This window comes from Coregonus clupeaformis, chromosome 17, assembly GCF_020615455.1.
Source record: "Coregonus clupeaformis isolate EN_2021a chromosome 17, ASM2061545v1, whole genome shotgun sequence".
In the NCBI taxonomy this organism is placed as follows: Eukaryota; Metazoa; Chordata; class Actinopteri; order Salmoniformes; family Salmonidae; genus Coregonus; species Coregonus clupeaformis.
The window spans coordinates 25,024,270-25,046,416 of NC_059208.1; the positions used below are offsets into that span (position 1 = coordinate 25,024,270).

Sequence of the window (22,147 nt, forward strand, 5' to 3'; positions counted from 1 at the left end):
TTACTGGTAATATATATTTTTCAACCGAATGAACACATCAATGACTAGCCTTTATAGTATAACAAGACAATATCAGAGTAAATACTTGTAAAAACACTTTAATTAAATAAAAGCAATAGTATACAAGTTTAGGAAATACACATCTGTATATTTCTATCAAAATATAGTTATAGACTTGTTCTTTATACATTTAGACAATGGGGGAAATACTATGAGCAATCCATGACCAGCTACATTGATCTTTATTATATAAAACTCCTTATGAAAAATCTTCAATTTCATTTTCCATTTCCTGGAAAGAGAATTAAAAAAAACATTAGAAAACATACAAAAACAATTTATGGGGCATTGCTCAATATTTGTTTCATAAGTACACTTATAGCAACAGAAAAATATATATACTACAAATTAAAATGTATAGAATGACAAACCTTCAGCAGGGCAGTCTTGTCGTAGTCTTTGCGGTGTCTGTAGATACTCTGACATAACAAGGCATATAGCTTCTCCAGTTGATAGACCTCATGTCCCTCCGTCTTAGACACTACTCTCTGAAGCAGCTCCTGAAATGAAGGACCAGAAAACCAGCTCAGCACTGAGGTCTTATATCCTCCATCTTTGTCTAAAGGAAGAAGTTGCCTCTTAGTCTTGATTCCTGATTGGTTTGTGCTCTTGCCAACTCTATTGCTGTCATTGTCAAGCCAAATATGGCTTGACATGACATTTCCATCCAGCGATAGAGCATAAACAGACTGCCACTGGCTAGTTGCCTTAACCACAGCTCTAGGATCAGATAACACAACCTCAAATCCATTAGGAGTCTGGGCAACAATCTGACCCTGGACCAGCTGCAGTGATAATCAGTTACCTTTAGTTTGTTGTGATCCACCACCGGGGGCTTTGTCTTCTGTTCCAGTATCGCCTGGTCAACATCCATCACCTGCTGCATCCCCTGGTACTTCAGGCCCCGCGTCACATGCCTCACTCCCACTTCTGACAAGAGGACAGAGGGGAGGAGTGAGTTTACAATTCAACAAAGTTCACCTAAAACAACAGATTGAGTGTGGGGGGAGTGTCATTGTGGGAAGGGAGGCTACAAACCTGTGGTAGTCTCTTCCTCCACCTCCACTCTCTGAGGCTCAGTTGTGTCTGTAGTGGACGCCTGCCCCTGTGTGAATGAGGAAAAAGTAGAAAACATCTAAATGCAATCGATTCAGCAGGAGAATCATCCATACAAAAAGCATCATCCATTTCACAACAAAATAACATACATTGTCTCCCCCTTCTAGTAAGATATGGTTTTCCTGGGCTCCATCCACCACCACAGGATCCTGGGTGCCCTCACTGCTCTGGTCTCCAGCCCCAGCCTCCACAGCTTCCTCCACCCTGGGCTGGGTTGCCGCCGTTGTAGCTTGGCTAGCCTCCTCCATGGTCTGCCTGTCCTTAGTGTCTTGCTCCATGGGCTGGCTGTCCTGGTTCTCCTGTTGGGCTGGTTCTTCCCGCTCCATTGGGGTCTCCTCAGCCCCAGTGATCTCCAGCTCCTCCAGCCCCGACTCTGCAGCGTCACCCCCCTCCTCACTCTCTGCCCCTCTCCTCTCCTCCTCTCCTTCCTCCTCCTCCTCTCCTTCGTCCACCACATCAGAGTGCTCTTTAGAGGTGTGAGGAGAGGACCTTTTCCTGATGATGCCATTGCACCAGCGGCTCTTCCTGCGCTTCTTCTTCTGAGCTGCTGATTAGTAGATTATCAGTTCATCAAAAATAAACCTTTATGAATGACGAGTGTAAACATGGTGAGAGAAACTGACAGGCATTATCATTCATCTCTCAGTATCAGCAGTTATTAGAGGATAGTTCTGGAAAGCTCTCTGTAGCTCATCCTCTGTTGGGAGACAAAAGTCTGTCTGCAGTGTTGAAACGCTAACCTGTGTAGCATTGTGTGTCTGTACATTATTGAGATGCTTGCTAACCTGAAGGGCGTGGTGTGTTCACAGCTGAGGGAGCAGCAGCAGGTGTGTCTGTACATTATTGAGATGCTGCAACCTGAAGGTGGTGTGTTCACAGCTGAGGGAGCAGCAGCAGGTGTGTCTGTACATTATTGAGATGCTTGCTAACCTGAAGGGTGTGGTGTGTTCACAGCTGAGGGAGCAGCAGCAGGTGTGTCTGTACATTATTGAGATGCTTGCTAACCTGAAGGGCGTGGTGTGTTCACAGCTGAGGGAGCAGCAGTAGTAGACTCTTTAGAGGGGCCTGCTGTATCGGTGCTCTCGACATCCACTGCTCTTGTCTTGGGATGAACGTGATAGTAGGATGGAGCGAACCTTGAAGTGGCGCAACCTGGAAGTTAAGAGAGAGAGGGAGTTCATATTTAATCCATCAGGAATCCTCTGCTTTCATATATCTGCATTGCTTGCTTTTTGGGGTTTTAGGCTGGGTTTCTGTATAGCACTTTGTGACATCTGCTGATGTAAAAAGGTCTTTATAAATACATTTGATTGAATACAAAAAGGAGAGAGCAGCAGAATAAACTGAACAAATGAAAAGCTAAATGTATTTCTACTCTATACCCATTTCTTTCTATAACTACAGTGAGGGGAAAAAGTATTTGATCCCCTGCTGATTTTGTACGTTTGCCCACTGACAAAGGCATGATCAGTCTATAATTTTAATGGTAGGTTTATTTGAACAGTGAGAGACAGAATAACAACAAAACCATCCAGAAAAATGCATGTCAAAAATGTTATAAATTGATTTGCATTTTAAATGAGGGAAATAAGTATTTGACCCCTCTGCAAAACATGACATAGTACTTGGTGGCAAAACCCTTGTTGGTAATCAGAGGTCAGACGTTTCTTGTAGTTGGCCACCAGGTTTGCACACATCTCAGGAGGGATTCTGTCCCACTCCTCTTTGTAGATCTTCTCCAAGTCATTAAGGTTGAGGCTGACATTTGGCAACTTGAACCTTCAGCTCCCTCCACAGATTTTCTATGGGATTAAGGTCTGGAGACGGGCTAGGCCACTCCAGGACCTTAATGTGCTTCTTCTTGAGCCACTCCTTTGTGGCCTTGGCCGTGTGTTTTGGGTCATTGTCATGCTGGAATACCCATCCACGACCCATTTTCAATGCCCTGGCTGAGGGAAGGAGGTTCTCACCCAAGAGTTGACGGTACATGGCCGTCCATCGTCCCTTTGATGCGGTGAAGTTGTCCTGTCCCCTTAGCAGAAAAACACCCCCAAAGCATAATGTTTCCACCTCCATGTTTGTCAGTGGGGATGGTGGTCATAGGCAGCATTCCTCCTCCTCCAAATACGGCGAGTTGAGTTGAAGCCAAAGAGCTCGATTTTGGTCTCATCTGACCACAACACTTTCACCCAGTTCTCCTCTGAATCATTCAGACGTTCATTGGCAAACTTCAGACGGGCATGTATATGTGCTTTCTTGAGCAGGGGGACCTTGCGGGCACTGCAGGATTTCAGTCCTTCACGGCGTAGTGTGTTACCAATTGTTTTCTTGGTGACTATGGTCCCAGCTGCCTTGAGATCATTGACAAGATCCTCCCGTGTAGTTCTGGGCTGATTCCTCACCGTTCTCATGATCAATGCAACTCCACAAGGTGAGATCTTGCATGGAGCCCCAGGCCGAGGGAGATTGACAGTTCTTTTGTGTTTCTTCCATTTGCAAATAATCGCACCAACTGTTGTCACCTTCTCACCAAGCTGCTTGGCGATGGTCTTGTAGCCCATTCCAGCCTGGTGTAGGTCTACAATCTTGTCCCTGACATCCTTGGAGAGCTCTTTGGTCTTGGCCATGGTGGAGAGTTTGGAATCTGATTGATTGATTGCTTCTGTGGACAGGTGTCTTTTATACAGGTAACAAACTGAGATTAGGAGCACTCCCTTTAAGAATGTGCTCCTAATCTCAGCTCGTTACCTGTATAAAAGACACCTGGGAGCCAGAAATCTTTCTGATTGAGAGGGGGTCAAATACTTATTTCCCTCATTAAAATGCAAAATCAATTTATAACATTTTTGACATGCGTTTTTCTGGATTTTTTTGTTGTTATTCTGTCTCTCACTGTTCAAATAAACCTACCATTAGAATTATAGACTGATCATTTCTTTGTCAGTGGGCAAACATACAAAATCAGCAGGGGATCAACTACTTTTTTCCCTCACTGTACTCTGCACCAATATAATAACACCTGACCTCTGGTGCTGCGGGACTCCTTGATATCCTCGCAGATCTTCTCAAAGTCTTCATCCAGTTTATCTTTGATGATGGCCTGTACAGTGTCCTTCAGAGCACATGCTCTGTGGCGGATCTGACGATCTGGAAAACATCCAGTAAACAGTCTTGTCATCAGTAGGATTATGAAGTGTTGAATGGATGGATGAATGAATGTTTGAATGAATTAATAGTGTTGGCTGAATGAAGTAATGAATGATTAGTTAAATTAATAAATTGATTAAATAAATGAAACATGCATACAAAACCTTAAAATTCTGGATATAGCCTATTTCCTACCTGAAGGATCTTTGTCAGGGTTGTATTCCAGACAGTTCTTCCAGATGAGATCCACGTCGTGTACAAACTCCTTCACAGTCACGTACTTGTGAGTGTCAATGTTGGAGAGGACAGTGGACAGGTCCATGGGCTGCTCTATAACTGTAGCATAGTCAGGCACCTAGACAAGACATAACACAACCATGATCCAAAGGAACAGGTCAGCCATTCTCCATGTGATACAGTTCTAGAGATTCTACCATGTCAATGTTTAGACATCTGGTCTCTTTTCCTCTTTATTTAACCCTCATCTTATTTTTTTTTATACAAGTTGGCTCAGAACACATTCACACTCTAGAACACATTCACAGTAATTGATCGTCAGTCTCACCTCCTCCAGGTCGACAGGCTTGGTGAAGGCCTTGAAGCGTTTGTCCTGAGAGAGGCGGTTGGTGACATCACGCAGGAAGAGGCGGAGCTCCCTGAGAGTGTCTTCCTCCTGCTCCTCCAATCGCTGCTGCTCCTTCTCCGTCAGCGTCCTGGGGGGAGGAGGGGGCGCCACGGGGAGCACCTCCAGGGCTGCAAGCACTGGGGAGGAGGACAGGGAGGTAAGTGACTAACCACATGGCTGAGCGAGTGCTGACATCTTTGGTACAGAGAACCTGCTCCTCTAATTTTCTACTGTTTGATTACCGGCACCTCTTATACAATACTTATTAGTTGTGAAGTTGAGCTTGTTTAACCATTTTGGACCATTATCCAGGATTCCACGAAAATACCTCATAGAATATGGTGCCATCTTACCTGCTTTTTTCTTGGATGCAGGAGCTTTGGCAGCCTGGTTGAGGATGAGATCGTCAAAGAAGTTCCTCCTCTCCTGTGGGGTTGGGACCTGAACCTGGAGCACCTCTCCATACTCAGCACAGAACAGGTCCTGGACCTATGGGGGGGGTGGATGACATTTACCAAGATGAGTCACCTAGTGAACATAACATTCAGATAAATAGGACTGACTGATCCCCTGCTCAGAAGCCCAATTCCAACCCTCCAGCTTCTCCCACAGGAGAAGGGAGCGAGTGCACATTTTTAGGGCTTGTGTCCCGTTTCCTGTTGGCGATTTGACTGTATTAGGATCTACTTTTGTCCTCGTTTGGACTAATCTTCCAAGAGTCCTTAAACATTAAAATACAATTTATAATACAATCACATTTTCATATGACACACTGTTACAAACAGAATACATAATACACCGCCATATTGGTGTCTCCACTACATCCTGCTAGACTGCTGTGAAGTGTTGTCTGTCTACTGTCCCTACCTCAGGGAAGAGGCTGCTGTGAGGTGATGTCTGTCTACTGTACCTACCTCAGGGAAGAGACTGCTGTGAGGTGATGTCTGTCTACTGTACCTACCTCAGGGAAGAGACTGCTGTCTACAGTACCTACCTCAGGGAAGAGGCTGCTGTGAGGTGATGTCTGTCTACAATACCTACCTCAGGGAAGAGACTGCTGTCTACAGTACCTACCTCAGGGAAGAGGCTGCTGTGAGGTGATGTCTGTCTACTGTACCTACCTCAGGGAAGAGACTGCTGTGAGGTGATGTCTGTCTACTGTACCTACCTCAGGGAAGACACTGCTGTCTACAGTACCTACCTCAGGGAAGAGACTGCTGTGAGGTGATGTCTGTCTACAGTACCTACCTCAGGGAAGAGACTGCTGTGAGGTGATGTCTGTCTACAGTACCTACCTCAGGGAAGAGACTGCTGTCTACAGTACCTACCTCAGGGAAGAGGCTGCTGTGAGGTGATGTCTGTCTACAGTACCTACCTCAGGGAAGAGACTGCTGTCTACAGTACCTACCTCAGGGAAGAGACTGCTGTGAGGTGATGTCTGTCTACAGTACCTACCTCAGGGAAGAGACTGCTGTCTACAGTACCTACCTCAGGGAAGAGACTGCTGTGAGGTGTTGTCTGTCTACTGTACCTACCTCAGGGAAGAGACTGCTGTGGGGGACACTACAGGTGGCCAGCAGCAGGATGGGTGAGAAGGAGGGGATGTCCTGTAACAGGCTGAGGAAGGTAGCTCTGAGAGCAGACCCCACAGTGTCCCACCACTGCTGGATGTGAGGGATATACAGGATACTGGGGGACGTCCTCTTGGCCTCACAGAACATCTACAACACAACGAAACATAATTACAGAAGTGTTTATTTGAACATGCATACCTCCTCACTGACGATCTACAAGTCAAGACATACAGGACATCCAATGGGACATCAATACTGTATATCTCTGGGTTCATGTGCCTTAAAAAAAAAAAGTATGTAGTTCTGTCCTTGAGCGGTTCTTGTCTATTAATGTTCTGTATTATGTCATGTTTCATGTGGACCCCAGGAAGAGTAGCTGCTGCTTTTGCAACAGCTAATGGGGATCCTAATAAAATACCAAATCATCAATACAGGACATGTAATGGAACATCAATACTATATATCTCTGGGTTCATCTCAAAAGTATTTGACTCCTTGATTCCTCTCTCCTTGGACCTTCTCTAAGGAGAGAGGAATCAAGGACTCAAGGAAAGACTTGAGATTCACCGTCTGTCATGGCTGATGGCACAGGGCTCAATAGAGCCACTATACAGAAAACGGGGCGTGATCCAAGGGGGAGTACAGTACCTGAGCGCAGGCCTCCTCAGGAGAGGTGGTGCTGACTCCGAACAGCACGGCTATGTCCAGGGTGTAGACTGTGAACTTCTCCAGGGCATGGAGCACGGCAGGGGCCAGGTGACTGCTCTGACCTGACCCAGGACGCCCCGCCAGCAGCAGCCTGGGACGGTACGATGTGGGTTGGTTAAGCACGCTCCTGGGAGAACAGAGGAGAGGGGAGAGAAAAAGCTTATAAAATACTGTACAAGACAAGAGCTCAATACCCATTCTACTCCCTTTTTCATGAAGTCTACACTTCAGTCCCCACACGGATCTCAAAGCTTTCGAAAAGCACACTTCAGGGAGGAGTAGGAGAAAGACTTTTGGGATAAGGATTTATGTGCGTTGGAACCGTTACCCACCTGCTGAAATGCAGGAAGCCACCAGCTGCCTTGGCCTTGTGAGAGAGACCGTTGATGCAGACAGAGGAGTCCTCATCTTCACTGTATAGGTGATCATCTTCTAAAACACCAGCTGGGAGGACACCTAAAGACAAGTGGTAAAATGTCTTAGAACATGACAACCAAGTATGACATTCAAGAATACAACTCAACATATCCATTCTTATACAACCGGCAGGAGGGCATACCAAATCTGGGTCAGGTTTAGTAGGGGACAGCGTAGAAAATACAGTTTGCAACAAAAAACTATTGGGAGAAGTTCCGGTAGTACCTCCCCGTTTCAAAACATTTCACCCTACGCAACACGGCCCTGTGGACAAAAAATACTCAGACAATGAAGACGGTTCACATGAGAAATAAAAGAGATTCTCTCTTGTCCCAGTTGACCCACCGTTGTCTCTCTTGAGTCCCTGCTCTGCATGGGGGAACAGCCTGCTAACTGTACCCAGTACAGTCTGTAGGGCTGCACCAAGCAGTGGCTGGACTACAGGAGTCAGAGCCTTGGCTGGGGACGACACAGCTCTCTGGGAGGCTGGGACGGTCTTCCTCATGGCTGACAGGAAGTCCCTGCTGCCGATGGAGATAGACGCTACGTCTAACACCAGCTTCTGGGACGAGGAGTAGATCTGAGGGTATCGTCTCCTCAGGGCACACAGAGCCGCCTCCGCACACACTGCCTTGATGTCAGCACCGCAGTAACCTAGGAGACACAGCAGGTGGACGTTGGGAAACAGTGTGACAGCGTAAGGGAGCATCATCTACATGTTCTGATTACACACAACACTTTCAGTGAGCCTCAGAAAACTATTTGAATATTTGACAGATTGGAATTTAAAATGGCGTTTGAAAGAATGTTTTATTTTTATTTTTGTTTGGAGAAGAGGGATAAAACCATACCAACACACTTGTCCGCCAGTTCCTCCAGGAAAGAGTCTGACGGCTGGGGAGTCCACTGTCTGGTGTGGATCTGCAGAATATCCTTCCGAGCCTGCAGTGGACAAAAACATCACCATTTATGTCAAATATTAATGTATCCAAAAACAGTTTTCCTACATGAAAAGAAATACCATAATCTCAGTAGAACAAAGTAATGTCTGCTACGGGTTTGCTTCTCTCACAAGTGATCAATATATATATATATATATATATATATATATATATATATATATATATGCCGATTTTGCAGGTTTTCCTACTTACAAAGCATGTAGAGGTCTGTCATTTTTATCATAGGTACACTTCAACTGTGAGAGACGGAATCTAAAACAAAAATCCAGAAAACCACATTGTATGATTTTTAAGTAAATCATTTGCATTTTATTGCATGACATAAGTATTTGATACATCAGAAAAGCAGAACTTAATATTTGTTACAGAAACCTTTGTTTGCAATTACAGAGATCATACGTTTCCTGTAGGTCTTGACCAGGTTTGCACACACTGCAGCAGGGATTTTGGCCCACTCCTCCATACAGACCTTCTCCAGATCCTTCAGGTTTCGGGGCTGTCGCTGGGCAATACGGACTTTCAGCTCCCTCCAAAGATTTTCTATTGGGTTCAGGTCTGGAGACTGGCTAGGCCACTCCAGGACCTTGAGATGCTTCTTACAGAGCCACTCCTTAGTTGCCCTGGCTGTGTGTTTCGGGTCATTGTCATGCTGGAAGACCCAGCCACGACCCAGCCAAGATCACGCGATACATGGCCCCATCCATCCTCCCCTCAATACGGTGCAGTCACTTGTCCCCTTTGCAGAAAAGCATCCCCAAAGAATGATATTTCCACCTCCATGCTTCACGGTTGGGATGGTGTTCTTGGGGTTGTACTCATCCTTCTTCTTCCTCCAAAGACGGCGAGTGGAGTTTAGACCAAAAAGCTCTATTTTTGTCTCATCAGACCACATTACCTTCTCCCATTCCTCCTCTGGATCATCCAGATGGTCATTGGCAAACTTCAGACGGGCCTGGACATGCGCTGGCTTGAGCAGGGGGACCCTTTTTCCATGACGGCGTAGTGTGTTACTAATGGTTTTCTTTGAGACTGTGGTCCCAGCTCTCTTCAGGTCATTGACCAGGTCCTACCGTGTAGTTCTGGGCTGATCCCTCACCTTCCTCATGATCATTGATGCCCTACGAGGTGAGATCTTGCATGGAGCCCCAGACCGAGGGTGATTGACCGTCATCTTGAACTTCTTCCATTTTCTAATAATTGCGCCAACAGTTGTTGCCTATTGTCCTGTAGCCCATCCCAGCCTTGTGCAGGTCTACAATTTTATCCCTGATGTCCTTACACAGCTCTCTGGTCTTGGCCATTGTGGAGAGGTTGGAGTCTGTTTGATTGAGTGTGTGGACAGGTGTCTTTTATACAGGTAACGAGTTCAAACAGGTGCAGTTAACAGGTAATGAGTGGAGAACAGGAGGGCTTCTTAAAGAAAAACCAACAGGTCTGTGAGAGCCGGAATTCTTACTGGTTGGTAGGTGATCACTTATGTCATGCAATAAAATGCAAATGAATTACTTAAATCAGGGGTGTCAAACTCATTTTAGCTCAGGGGCCACATGGAGGAAAATCTATTCCCAAGTGGGCCGGACCGGAAAAATCATGGTATATATATATATATTAGGGCTGTCAAAAATAGCGCGTTAACGACGTTAATTAGTTGTTTGCTGTTAATTACGTCAATTTTTTTAACGCATTTCACGCATGCGCAGTGTGACAAATTATTCAGGTCAGGAAAGTGGTTGGGAGCTAGAGGCGAGATGGAGCAAGGTGAGCAAAGTGGGCCTATTGACGGATTCAAATATAAAAAGAATGATGATGGTACAGTTAACAAGTACAAGGTTATTTGCAAGATTTGTAAGAAGGAGTTTCAATTTCACCGGAGCTGTTCAAGCTGAAGTACCATGTCAACGCCAAACATGCGTTTGCTGGGCCGTCAGATTCAGCAAGTGGTTTGCGCCAGACCACGCTGAATGTTTGCAGGCAATTAACAAAATCAACCTCAGATAATTTGATATCTAGCCACTCCTGCAACCACTGTTCCCTGTGAACGACTTTTCTCAGTTGCAGGTCACATTGTGAACAAGAAAAGGTCAGCTTTACTTTCAGAAAATGTGAACAAGTTAGTTTGCCTCAGCAACTGGCTGAAAGATGATGAAGCTCAGTAGATTTGAAAGGTGATGTTCAAACAAAAAGACCAGTTTCAGTGCAACATGTTATAGTAGTTAGCAACTGGATTTTTGAGCAACTGGATTAAAGAATGGAGGAAAAGGTAAAAGATTGTTCTTTGGTTTGATTTAAAAGTTTTATTGAAAATGTTTTTTTCCACAGATGACTCAAATTGTGCAAAAATGTGGTAGGTCACTGTTATGATTTGACTACATTTATTGCTTTCTGTTCAATTGAATACTGTAAATTGTACATCCTGGTTAAGAGGAATGCCAAAGAGGAAGTGATGGAACATTACAAAGACAAATATTATGGTGTGTAGTATGTTTCAGCTTGATTTAAAACACCATTATTTGGCTGTGTTAATAAACAGACATAATATGAAAATTATGTATCTGTGTCCTGTTATTTATCTTTTGGTATGCATTTCAGAAAAAAAATGGTTAGGATTCAGGTGTAATTGCAAATAGTGATTAATCATGATTAATCCACTGAAAATTCTGATTAATTTGATTAAACATTTGACAGCCCTAATAAATATATATATATATATATATATATATATATATATATATATATATATATACACATACATACATACACATACATACATACATACATACAACTTAAAAACAACAACTTCAGATTGTTTTCTTTGTTTTAATACGATCAACATACAACATAAAGCTGGAGCCTGAGGACAGTGTGTCCAAAATAGTACAAGCACAACATCACTATTAATCATAAAACACGTCAAGTTTATTTGAAAATTCTAAAGAAAAAGAACACACAAACACACAATGCCTCAGTGATTAACAGAACTGTTTCACAGATCACAGAACTATATCAGGGTGTCATTTCTCAGGCAGAAATGTAGATAAAAATAATGAAATCCTGTTCCCCAAACAAGTGCAAGAACCACAGAGTCAAGAATAGGTTAAATATACAAATAAAATTAAATCTATTAAAAACAATAGCACATCAACATAAAAACATATAAACATAAATCTGAAAGCGTTGCTCAAACTCCTGTAACAGTCCCGTTATTTTATCTTTGAACCGCTTCATGTCTGCCACATGTTGGGTCGCGCACACATTTTTCAGACAGGGGAAGTGAGCTGCATCACCACCGGCAAATTGCGTCTCCCACAATGACAGCTTCAACTTGAAAGAACGTATGCTGTCATAATACTGCGTGACAACTTTGTTGCGCCCTTGCAGCTGTTTGTTCAAGTTATTCAGGTGCTCTGTAACATCCACCATAAATGCAAGGTCCTGCATCCATTCTGCAGAATGAAATTCTAACACTGGTTTGCCCTTTTCTTCCATGAACTGTTCAATTTCTTCTCGTAAATCAAAGAAACGCCTCAGCACAGCACCTCGGCTTAACCATCTTACCTCAGTGTGGTATGGCAGGCCATAGATGTGGTCTTTCTCTCTGAGAAGGCTGTCAAACTGACGGTGATTCAGGCTTCTGGATCGGATGAAATTAACAGTTTGGATGACCACCTTCATGACGTTATCCATCTTTAATGACTTGCAACACAAAGCCTCCTGGTGCAAAATACAGTGAAAAGTCAAAAATCACGTCCTCCATTTGCAGATTGCACTTTCTCTCTGAACTTTGTCACAACGCCTGCTTTTTTTCCCGATCATTGAGGGCGCACCATCTGTAGCCAGGCTGACAGCGCGGGACCAGTCCACTCTGACCCTGTCCAGCGCGCCCGACGAGTCGCGGTAAAAATATCAGCTGCTGTCGTTGTATCTATCATCGGCACCAACTCCACGAACTCCTCGGTGACGGTCAATGTGTCATCAACTCCGCGGATGAAAATGGCCAGTTGTGCAACATCTAATGTCCGTGCTTTCATCAATTGCAACCGAAAACGCAATAAATGACTTTACTTTTTGCTTCAACTGGCTGTCCAAATCCACTGAAAGATCGGAAATCCTGTCTGCAACTGTGTTTCTTGTCAGGCTGATATTTGCAAAAGCCTGCCGCTTTTCAGGGCACACAATCTCCGCTGCCTTCATCATGCATGTTTTTACAAATTCACCCTCACTAAATGGTTTTGAAGCCACTGCGATTTCATTAGCAATGAGGTAGCTAGCTTTCACTGCAGCGTCACTGATGTCTCGGCTGTGAGTAAACACAGACTGCTGTTTCTTCAGACCCGCCAACAGTTCATTCACCTTCTCTCATCTCCGCTGTCCTTGAAAGTTGTCATTGTTGTCGGCATGAAGACTCACATAGTGGCGACGAAGGTTATATTCTTTCAGCACTGCAACATGCTCTGAACACACCAAACATACAGCTTTCCCATTCAATTCAGTGAATAAATAGGATGACAATTTTTCTTGGAACACTCTGCACTCTGCGTCTTTTTTGACAGAGACATATTGGGGCAATGAGGGTGCCAAAGCACATAATGTTAAAAGTAGAAGCCGTAATAAATATTGTGGGCAAAACAAAGTAGCTCATTGGCTGCACGTGCTTGACCTACTTGCTCTGCCCCGGTATAAACAGTTTGCTTGCTTAACACAATTGCTATTGCGCCATCCAGTGGACGCAATTGGAACAGCAGTTTATTTTATAGAAAAATTGCAGCGCATTTTTATACTTAAAAAAAAAAAAAAAAAAATTATCATCTCGCGGGCCAGATTAAACCCGTTTGCGGGCCTGATCCGGCCCGCGGGCCGTACGTTTGACACCCCTGACTTAAATCATACAATGTGATTTTCTGGATTTTTGTTTTAGATTCTGTCTCTCACAGTTGAAGTGTACCTATGATAAAAATTACAGACCTCTACATGCTTTGTAAGTAGGAAAACCTGCAAAATCGGCAGTGTATCAAATACTTGTTCTCCCCACTGTGTGTGTGTGTGATATATATATATATATATATATATATATATCACACACTCACTCTACTGGTCAAACGTTTTAGAACACCTACTCATTCAAGGGCTTTTCTTTATTTTTACTATTTTCTACATTGTAGGATAATAGTGAAGATATCAAAACTATGAAATAACACATATTGAATCATGTAGTAACCAAAAGTGTTAATCAAAATATATTTTATATTTGAGATTCTTCAAATAGCCACCCTTTGCCTTGATGACAGCTTTGCACACTCTTGGCATTCTCTCAACCAGCTTCATGATTTAGTCACCTGGAATGCATTTCAATTAACAGGTGTGCCTTCTTAAAAGTTAATTTGTGGAATTTCTTTATTTCTTAATGCGTTTGAGCCAATGAGTTATTTTGTGACAAGGTAGGGTTGGTATACAGAAGATAGCCCTATATGGTAAAAGACCAAGTCCATATTATGGCAAGAACAGCTCAAATAAGCAAAGAGAAAAGACCATCATTACTTTAAGACATGAAGGTCAGTCAATACGGAAAATGTCAAGAACTTTGAACGTTTCATCAAGCGCAGTCGCAAAAACCATCAAGCGCTATGATGAAACTGGCTCTCATGAGGACCGCCACAGGAATGGAAGACCCAGAGTTACCTCTGCTGCAGAGGATAAGTTCATTAGCGTTACCAGCCTCAGAAATTGCAGCCCATATAAATGCTTCACAGAGTTCAAGTAACAGACACATCAACATCAACTGTTCAGAGGAGACTGCGTGAATCAGGCCTTCATGGTCGAATTGCTGCAAAGAAACAACTACTAAAGGCCACAAATAAGAAGAGACCTTCTTGGGCCAAGAAACACGAGCAATGGACATTAGAGTCCAAATTTGAGATTTTTGGTTCCAACAGCCATGTCTTTGTGAGACGCGCTGTGGGTGAACGGATGATCTCCGCATGTGTGGTTCCCACCGTAAAGCATGGAGGAGGAGGTGTTATGGTGTGGGGGTGCTTTGCTGGTGACACTGTCTGTGATTTATTTAGAATTCAAGGCACACTTAACCAGTATGGCTACCACAGCATTCTGCAGCAATACTCCATCCCATCTGGTTTGGGCTTAGTGGGACTATCATTTGTTTTTCAACAGGACAATGACCCAACACACCTCCAAGCTGTGTAAGGGCTATTTTACCAAGACGGAGAGTGATGGAGTGGTGAATCAGATGACCTGACCTCCACAATCCCCCAAACTCAATCCAATTGAGATGGTTTGGGAGGAGTCGGACCGCATAGTGAAGGAAAAGCAGCCAACAAGTGCTCAGCATATGTGGGAACTCCTTCAAGACTATTGGAAAAGCATTCCAGGTGAAGCTGCTTGAGAGAATGCCAAGAGTGTGCAAAGCTGTCATATCAAGGCAAAGGGTGGCTATTTGAAGAATCTCAAATATAAAATATATTTTGATTTGTTTAACACTTTTTTGGTTACTACATGATTCCATGTGTGTTATTTCATAGTTTTGATGTCTTCACTATTATTGGTCTAAGGCACTGCATCGCAGTGCTAACTGTGCCACTAGAGATCCTGGTTCGAATCCAGGCTCTGTCGCAGCCGGCCGCGACCGGGAGACTCATGGGCGGCGCACAATTGGCCCAGCGTCGTCCAGGGTAGGGGAGGGAATGGCCGGCAGGGATGTAGCTCAGTTGATAGAGAATGGCGTTTGCAACGCCAGGGTTGTGGGTTTGATTCCCACGGGGGGCCAGTATAAAAAAAAAAATGTATTCACTAACTGTAAGTCGCTCTGGATAAGAGCGTCTGCTAAATTACTAAAATGTAAAATGTAAATAAAATAGTAAAAATAAAGACAAACCCTTGAATGAGTAGCTGGTTTTTGTTGCAAAACTGTTTGCTACAGCATGCACTAATGATTACACCAGTGGTCACTAAGACGCTTGTCTCACCTCTCTGTCAGGCAGGCCAAAGAGGAACTCTCGGTCGAAGCGTCCAGGTCGCCTGAGAGCTGGGTCTATAGAGTCCAGACGGTTAGTAGCTCCGACCACCACAACCTCTCCTCTGCTGTCTAACCCATCCATCAGGGCAAGGAGAGTGGACACGATGGAGCTGTAAGATGGAAACACATACAGAACATTATTCCCACTGTACAAAGACATACAAAAACTAAACTAAACTAAATCCACCAAATAGCTAAACGAGAAGCAATAAAATGGTTGTATTCAAATCAATTCTTCCAGCAATTAACACAGTGTCTGACCTGTGTATTTGGTCCTGTCTGCTTGAGCGGACTGGAGCCAACCCATCGATCTCATCAAAGAAAATAATAGACGGCCGCATCTGATACGCCTAAAAGATTTGTTGTTAAAAAAAATAGTTTTAGTATTTCTTCCTCCAACTCCAATAATCTCTGTTTCAAGATCCTGGAACAATAACTGGAATACAATATATTTCAGAAGCAAAAGCCAACTTCCATGGAGATAATAATGGTAGGTACCGACCTGGTCGAAGAGCAGGCGTAGCTGGCGCTCAGACTCTCCCACCCACTTGCTGAGGCAGTCTGCTCCCTTTCTCATGAAGAAAGAGACCTTCCTCTCTCCCTGACCGCATTCGTTAGCCAACGCCCTGGCCACTAGAGTCTTCCCTGTTCCAGGAGGTCCGTAGAACAGACAGCCCCTACACACACAGCAAGTCTCTACACTTACTATACAGCATCAAGAGCAACAACAAATCCTAGATCATTTCATCATAAGAGTATGGATGAATTTATAAACATACAGCAGAAATGTATGTTGCACCGTTCACTTTCTTCTTTCTAACTACCTTGGTGGTTGGATCTTGAACCTCTCAAACACCTCTGGGTAGAGCAGTGGGAAGACGACCATCTCTTTCAGGGCAGAGATGTGTCTGGTCAATCCCCCAATGCTGTCAAAACGCACCTACAAAACACATTACACCATTTCAATGTTGTCCAGGGCTGTCCCAGTTATCTATCCTTTCCCCCTTATGGACTTAACATATGACTGGTGCAAGTATGGACTGGAGAGAGCTCCTGAAGGTTTCCTCCTTACTGTTACTAGTCAGACTCACTGTCTGGTCCATCTGCATGGGGTCAACGTCAGCTAGACTTACTGTCTGGTCCATCTGCGTAGGGTCAATGTCAGCTAGACTTACTGTCTGGTCTATCTGCATGGGGTCAACGTCAGCTAGACTGGCTCCAATCTTCATCCTGTCCTTGTGGATTCCCAGGACATCCTCTTTCAGCAGGTTCATGGGAAGACATCTATTCACAGATCTGTTCCTGCTCTTACTCCTCCTCCTCTGGAACTTCTCATCGTCAGAGGAGGAGGAGGAGGAAGAGGATGAGGAGGAGGTGGAGTCACTACTGTGGATGGCATGTCTTCTTCTACAGGGAAAAGAAAGGAGTATGGCAGAGCCAGACGTCAAAAGGCCAGTAACGTCAGGATTTCATCAGTCACAAGCAGCACCCACAGACAACTTACTGTACACAGACCATCACCCATCACCATGCAGCTCAATGACCAAGAAACCAGCCATTACAGAAACCCTGTTGACACCACACCCCTAAAACACACTGGCAATGACTTACCTTTCAGACACACTCCTGTGGATGCCAGAAATCAGAAGTGCAAGGAAGTAGCATTTAGGAATGAATTGTGATTTGTTGTAATAGTTAGTAAACAATGTTAAACTAAACTTGATAAGTCAGACATGGTAGTAGGCACTAGGTTCTGTAGCCTACCGACCTGCTGCCTCTCCTGTTGTAAGGGCTTCTTGGACCAGTAGAGCTGAACCTATACCTCCGCCTGGATGGGGACAAGTGTCTTGAAGTCTTGAAGAAGATGGACTTTGTCTTGGGCTCTGTGGGGATAGTGGGAAATAAAAAAGGTCAACCATGAGAAATGAGTCGAAGGACAAGCGATGGGAATAATAACTACTACTACAGCTTGACTATAAATGTTGAGTACATGTACTGGTGCTGCAAGTATACAGACTTCAGTGAAACAAAAGATCCAAACAGTTTAAACAGAAAATATCTAACCCTCCCGAGGTGCCTGGTAGCGAACGGCAGCTTTCCTCTGCCTGAAGTCATAGCGTTTCTGGTTGTCATCTTCACCCTCTTCATCATCATCATCATCCTCCTCCTCCTCCTCATCGTCGTCTTCCTCATCTGCCTGATTATTTTTGCTTCCCTCTTCCTTATCATGCTCTTCTTCACTGGAGTTCCCTCCATTCTCCTTCTCTTGAGGGTCTTCACTTCCTTCATCGGTTGTTTCAGAAGCCCTTTTCCTCTTGGCCCCAGCGTAGAGGGTCTAACAGAATGGGGAGCATGACATTAACGGGAGACATCACGGTGACGTTTAACAACCTCTATTATAAAGCTATGAACCTGTAGCATTAATTAAGCTTACCTCCTCTGTAGTATCCCTGCTTCTTAAACGCCGACGCATTTTCTGCATGTCATCCATCTTCTGCAGCACTGCCTCAGCCGTACTTTACGAATAGAATGAAAAAGTAGCGCCCGTTAATTTCACTGTTATCAACTTTGCCGTTATAAACATGCAACCCAGACTGACAAGAGGATGTACAACAGTCGTGGCCAACCCTCCTACTAGAGAGCTACTGTGCATGCAGGCGTTTTCTCCTGCCCCGGTGCTTGATTAGGGCTGGAGAAAAACCCTGTGGTAGATGGGTAGCTAGGAGGGTTGGCCACCCCTGATGCACGATGCCTGCTGATGGAGATGTTCTTACTTGGTGATGAGGCGGTTATAGAGCACAGACTGGTTCCTGGAGTTGCGCTTGTATCTGGTGATCCTGGAGCTGCGTCTCACAGAGCTGTCCTCCTCCCTGGGACGCAGGACAAACTGGGTCTTCTTCAGAGTAGAGGCCTCTTCTTTCTCAACTTCATCAGTAGCATCTGGAAGAAGATTTTAAAAAATAATAACTTGATGATAAACATTGTAGCTGAAATAATTGAAACTAAATGGTGTCTCCTTCATGCTGTACTGTTGGAGGTGGCATTCATTCATGTAAATGTGATCTAGAAATGATCTAGTTACCAGCTTCAGATTGCTTGTCCATGGATGATGTGGAGGCTTTTCCATCACCCTGCAGTCTTGGGGATTTCCTGCAGAGATAAACATAATGAGAACTTAAACATGGAGGCCTGGGTTGTGATGACATACCTTCTTATGTTTGTAAACATCATGTTTGGGTCATGCATATCACGACTATACAGAGAGGAGTGGAAACTGATTCACATACAATGAATACCAGTTATCTGCATAAAACATAAGTAGTTACCTTGTGCTGTGTTCGCCAGTTTCCTCCTCTTTCTCAGAGGACTTGGTTGGGCACTTAGTCTGGCCATTCATTTCAGCAAAGGACACCTCATGTTTGACGGTGTGTCCCCTGGTCCTCAGGGATCCTCGTCTGGGAGGGCTATCCTCCTCCTTCACCATCGAGTGACCCTATGTTAGGATAAAACAAAAACATCAGCTGCATTCACAGAAGGATCCAGTCATTTTATGTGTGACGTTAGTAAGCGAACTTACAGCTGGCTAGCTATAGAAGTTAGCTAGCAGGCTACATACCTATCCACATTCAGAAACAATCACTTTTATTGTAGTTCGTCAGCTCCACTTACTAACCAATGGGCTAGCTAACTAGCTGAGTTTACTCAACTCCACGATATATACATCTATAGGAGATAGCCCCTATCTCTAGTTTACATCCCTATGGGGTAACAGGCCAACTAATTTAGAACCTTAGCATCCAGTTAGCTAACGTTAGGTTACAACTGGCATAGAATGCTGTTAGCTAGGCACATAAACATCAATGGCGGGCTAGTTAGCTAGCTAACGTATGCTGTCAGTTAGCTAACATGCTAACACATTTCAATGATTAACAGCGGAGTTTACAGTGACATTTTATAATGTCAACTATTTAAAAGGGCTTCACATTTCTCGTGTTTTCAGTGCTGCTGGAGCTGTCATCCAGGCCCCTCTTCAGACGACTCGACTTTGTCTGCGAGGCGTGCTGCAGGGACAGAAACTCGGAGCTCGTATCCAAGTCAGCCCGATTCCTCTTCGGAGTTGCTGGTTCCGCGCCCACGCCGCTGCTACGTAGCATCACCATCCTAACTTAAGACAGATTCTTTACACTAAAGCATAAATAAGGGATTACTAAATCGTATCAAAATTGTAACTATTTAATAACATTCCTAGGTAACGTGTGGCGCGCGCAATCACACACCCCTTCCCAACCAAAATCCTTGATTTCTGGCGCCACAAACGTCACGGAAGACAAGTGACAGCACGTAGTATCCTGACGCAAGCAAACATAGTTCATCACAAAAGTAGTGTTTCGAAATTTCTAATCACCAATAATATCATGCTCTATTGATATCAATGACCACATAAATAGCTATAAATATTATAATTATATAAATCTATCCCAGGGTCATCAGTGATATTTTCTTATATCATTCAGTTGTGCGGAAGGATATTATGGGAAAGATGTCCCGGTTATTTTTGGCGCGCTGTAAAGTGCGCATTATGGAAAGCCTAGCTACAGCTTCATGATAAAGCATTTTCTTTACCGTTATGAAAATATAACGTGTTTACCCTAAAATGTTAATTATATTTGAGAGAGTTCTCTTTCTTAATTGTCAGATCAACTATGCTATATGTATAGAGGAGCTCTGTTTCATTCACTCTAAAATTCTGGGGTAATACAGTGCCTTCAGAAAGTATTCATACCCCTTTACTTATTACACGTTTTGTTGTTACAGCCTGAATTCAAATAGATACAAAACAAAACAAAAAATATTACCCATCTACACACAATACCCCATAATGACAAAGTGAAAACATGTTTTTTGAAATTTTTGCAAATTTATTGAAAATGAAAAACACATATCTAATTTACATAAGTATTCACACCCCTGAGTCAATACTTTCTAGAAGCACCTTTGGCGGGTGAGTACAGCTTTGAGTCGTCTTGGGTATGTTTGTATCAGTTTTGCACATCTGGATTTGGGGATTTTCTCCCATTCTTCCTAGCATATTTTCTCAAATCAAATACACATATTTAGCAGATGTTATTGCGGGTGTAGTGAAATGCTTGTGTTCCCATCTCCAACAGTGTGGTAGTATCTAACAATTCACAACAATACACAAATCTAAAAATAAAATAATGGAATTAAGAAATATATAAATATTAGGAAGAACAATGTCGGAGTGGCATTTACTAAATACAATAGAATAGAACACAGTATATACATATGAGATGAGTAAAGCAGTATGTAAAGTGACCAGTGATTCCATGTCGAGCTCTGTTAAGTTAGATGGGGAGCGGCAGCAAACAGCAATCTTCAAGTCTTTCCACAGATTTTCAATGGGATTCAAGTCTGGGCCACTCAAAGAGTTTCACATTCTTGTTCTGAAGCCATTTGTGCGTTGCTTTGGCTATATGCTTGGGGTCATTGACCTGTTGGAACGTAAATCTTCATCCCCAGCTAATCCTACAGCCATTAAAACCCCACCGATATTCCACTAATTTTGCCCCATCTGATCCTACACCAGGCCGGCAGCCTGGGAGGAACGGACACTATCGTACAACACACCTTGTAACTCTTCTTCTGTAAAATCTCATACACCCAAGCACTTCTCTGCAACTGCCACCACAACATCTATTTAATGTGATTTACTTTCCATTTCTGCAGTACAGTTGATAACCATGGCTATGAACGCTAAGAAACCAGACTTACTGAGGCATGTTATTCCTATCACTCTTTATTGGCCTCGGCCTACTCACAGGGATCCTCTTAGGATCCTTCGCCCTGTACACATCTTCCTCTACTACGCTCTTCACTGCCTCAGAATATGACATTTTCTGTACTACTCTGATCCTGGCAACCTCAACCTGCCTTTCACTAGACACTGATCTACAGCACCATGGGTACATTTACATTTACATTTTAGTCATTTAGCAGACGCTCTTATCCAGAGCGACTTACAGGAGCAATTAGGGTTAAGTGCCTTGCTCAAGGGCACATCGACAGATTTTTCACCTAGTTGGCTCGGGGATTAGAACCAGCGACCTTTCGGTTACTGGCACAACGCTCAACCACTAAGCTACCTGCCGCCCCACCCTACAATTAACACACACACCTTTTTCCACCAATACTACACATTCCTTTGTCTCATGCCCTCCTGCACACTTCTCACATCTAGGAATCTCCCTCCTACACACTGCTGCAACATGACCATAAGCTTGGCACCTAAAACACCGTCCTAACTTGACTTTGTTGGGTAAAGACTCTGCATCAAAACTCAGCAGGACATACCGTGTCTTCTCTGTTCCACAACGCTCTCGCACCAAACGGCAGGCGTCAGACACCGAGAATCTTACATTTCAGTTGATCCTCAACACTTAACACCACCCCAGTTATCCCCAGTAGCGATGCGTGGGTAAAATCACTA

General features: G+C 43.9%; 1 protein-coding gene across 3 annotated transcripts; it reads right to left on the reverse strand.

Annotated features, from left to right (window-relative positions):
• Positions 1–82: 82 nt before the first annotated feature.
• LOC121586085 (ATPase family AAA domain-containing protein 2-like) lies at positions 83–19,939 on the reverse strand. Of its 3 annotated transcripts, none has more exons than XM_041902544.2 (28): positions 19,623–19,939; positions 18,966–19,132; positions 18,722–18,789; positions 18,414–18,579; positions 18,074–18,155; positions 17,704–17,974; positions 17,408–17,522; positions 17,251–17,265; positions 16,815–17,046; positions 16,464–16,579; positions 16,142–16,316; positions 15,901–15,989; positions 15,590–15,749; positions 8,502–8,592; positions 7,996–8,304; positions 7,566–7,689; positions 7,174–7,360; positions 6,487–6,672; positions 5,305–5,440; positions 4,892–5,088; positions 4,522–4,681; positions 4,204–4,326; positions 2,185–2,331; positions 1,269–1,723; positions 1,099–1,165; positions 866–990; positions 432–560; positions 83–292 (listed from the first exon to the last, which is right to left on the reverse strand). In XM_041902544.2, the coding sequence occupies exons 1-28, from the start codon at positions 19,797–19,799 to the stop codon at positions 260–262; spliced, it is 4,302 nt and encodes a 1,433-aa protein (XP_041758478.2). In that variant the 5' UTR covers positions 19,800–19,939; the 3' UTR covers positions 83–259. The 3 variants fall into 3 exon arrangements, with proteins under 3 accessions (XP_041758478.2, XP_041758477.2, XP_041758479.2); XM_041902543.2 differs by having other exon boundaries at positions 1,269–1,726; XM_041902545.2 differs by lacking the exon at positions 17,251–17,265 and having other exon boundaries at positions 1,269–1,726.
• Between the last annotated feature and the right edge of the window lie 2,208 nt (positions 19,940–22,147).

Coding starts and splice junctions, on each gene's coding strand:
- LOC121586085 (XM_041902543.2), bottom strand. CDS start 19,799: ATGGTGATGCTACGTAGCAGCGGCGTGGGCGCGGAACCAGCAACTCCG. Junction 17,523..17,703: donor CTACCAGGCACCTCGGGAGG/GTTAGATATTTT, acceptor CTATCCCCACAG/AGCCCAAGACAAAGTCCATC. Junction 15,750..15,900: donor AGACAGGACCAAATACACAG/GTCAGACACTGT, acceptor TCCATCTTACAG/CTCCATCGTGTCCACTCTCC.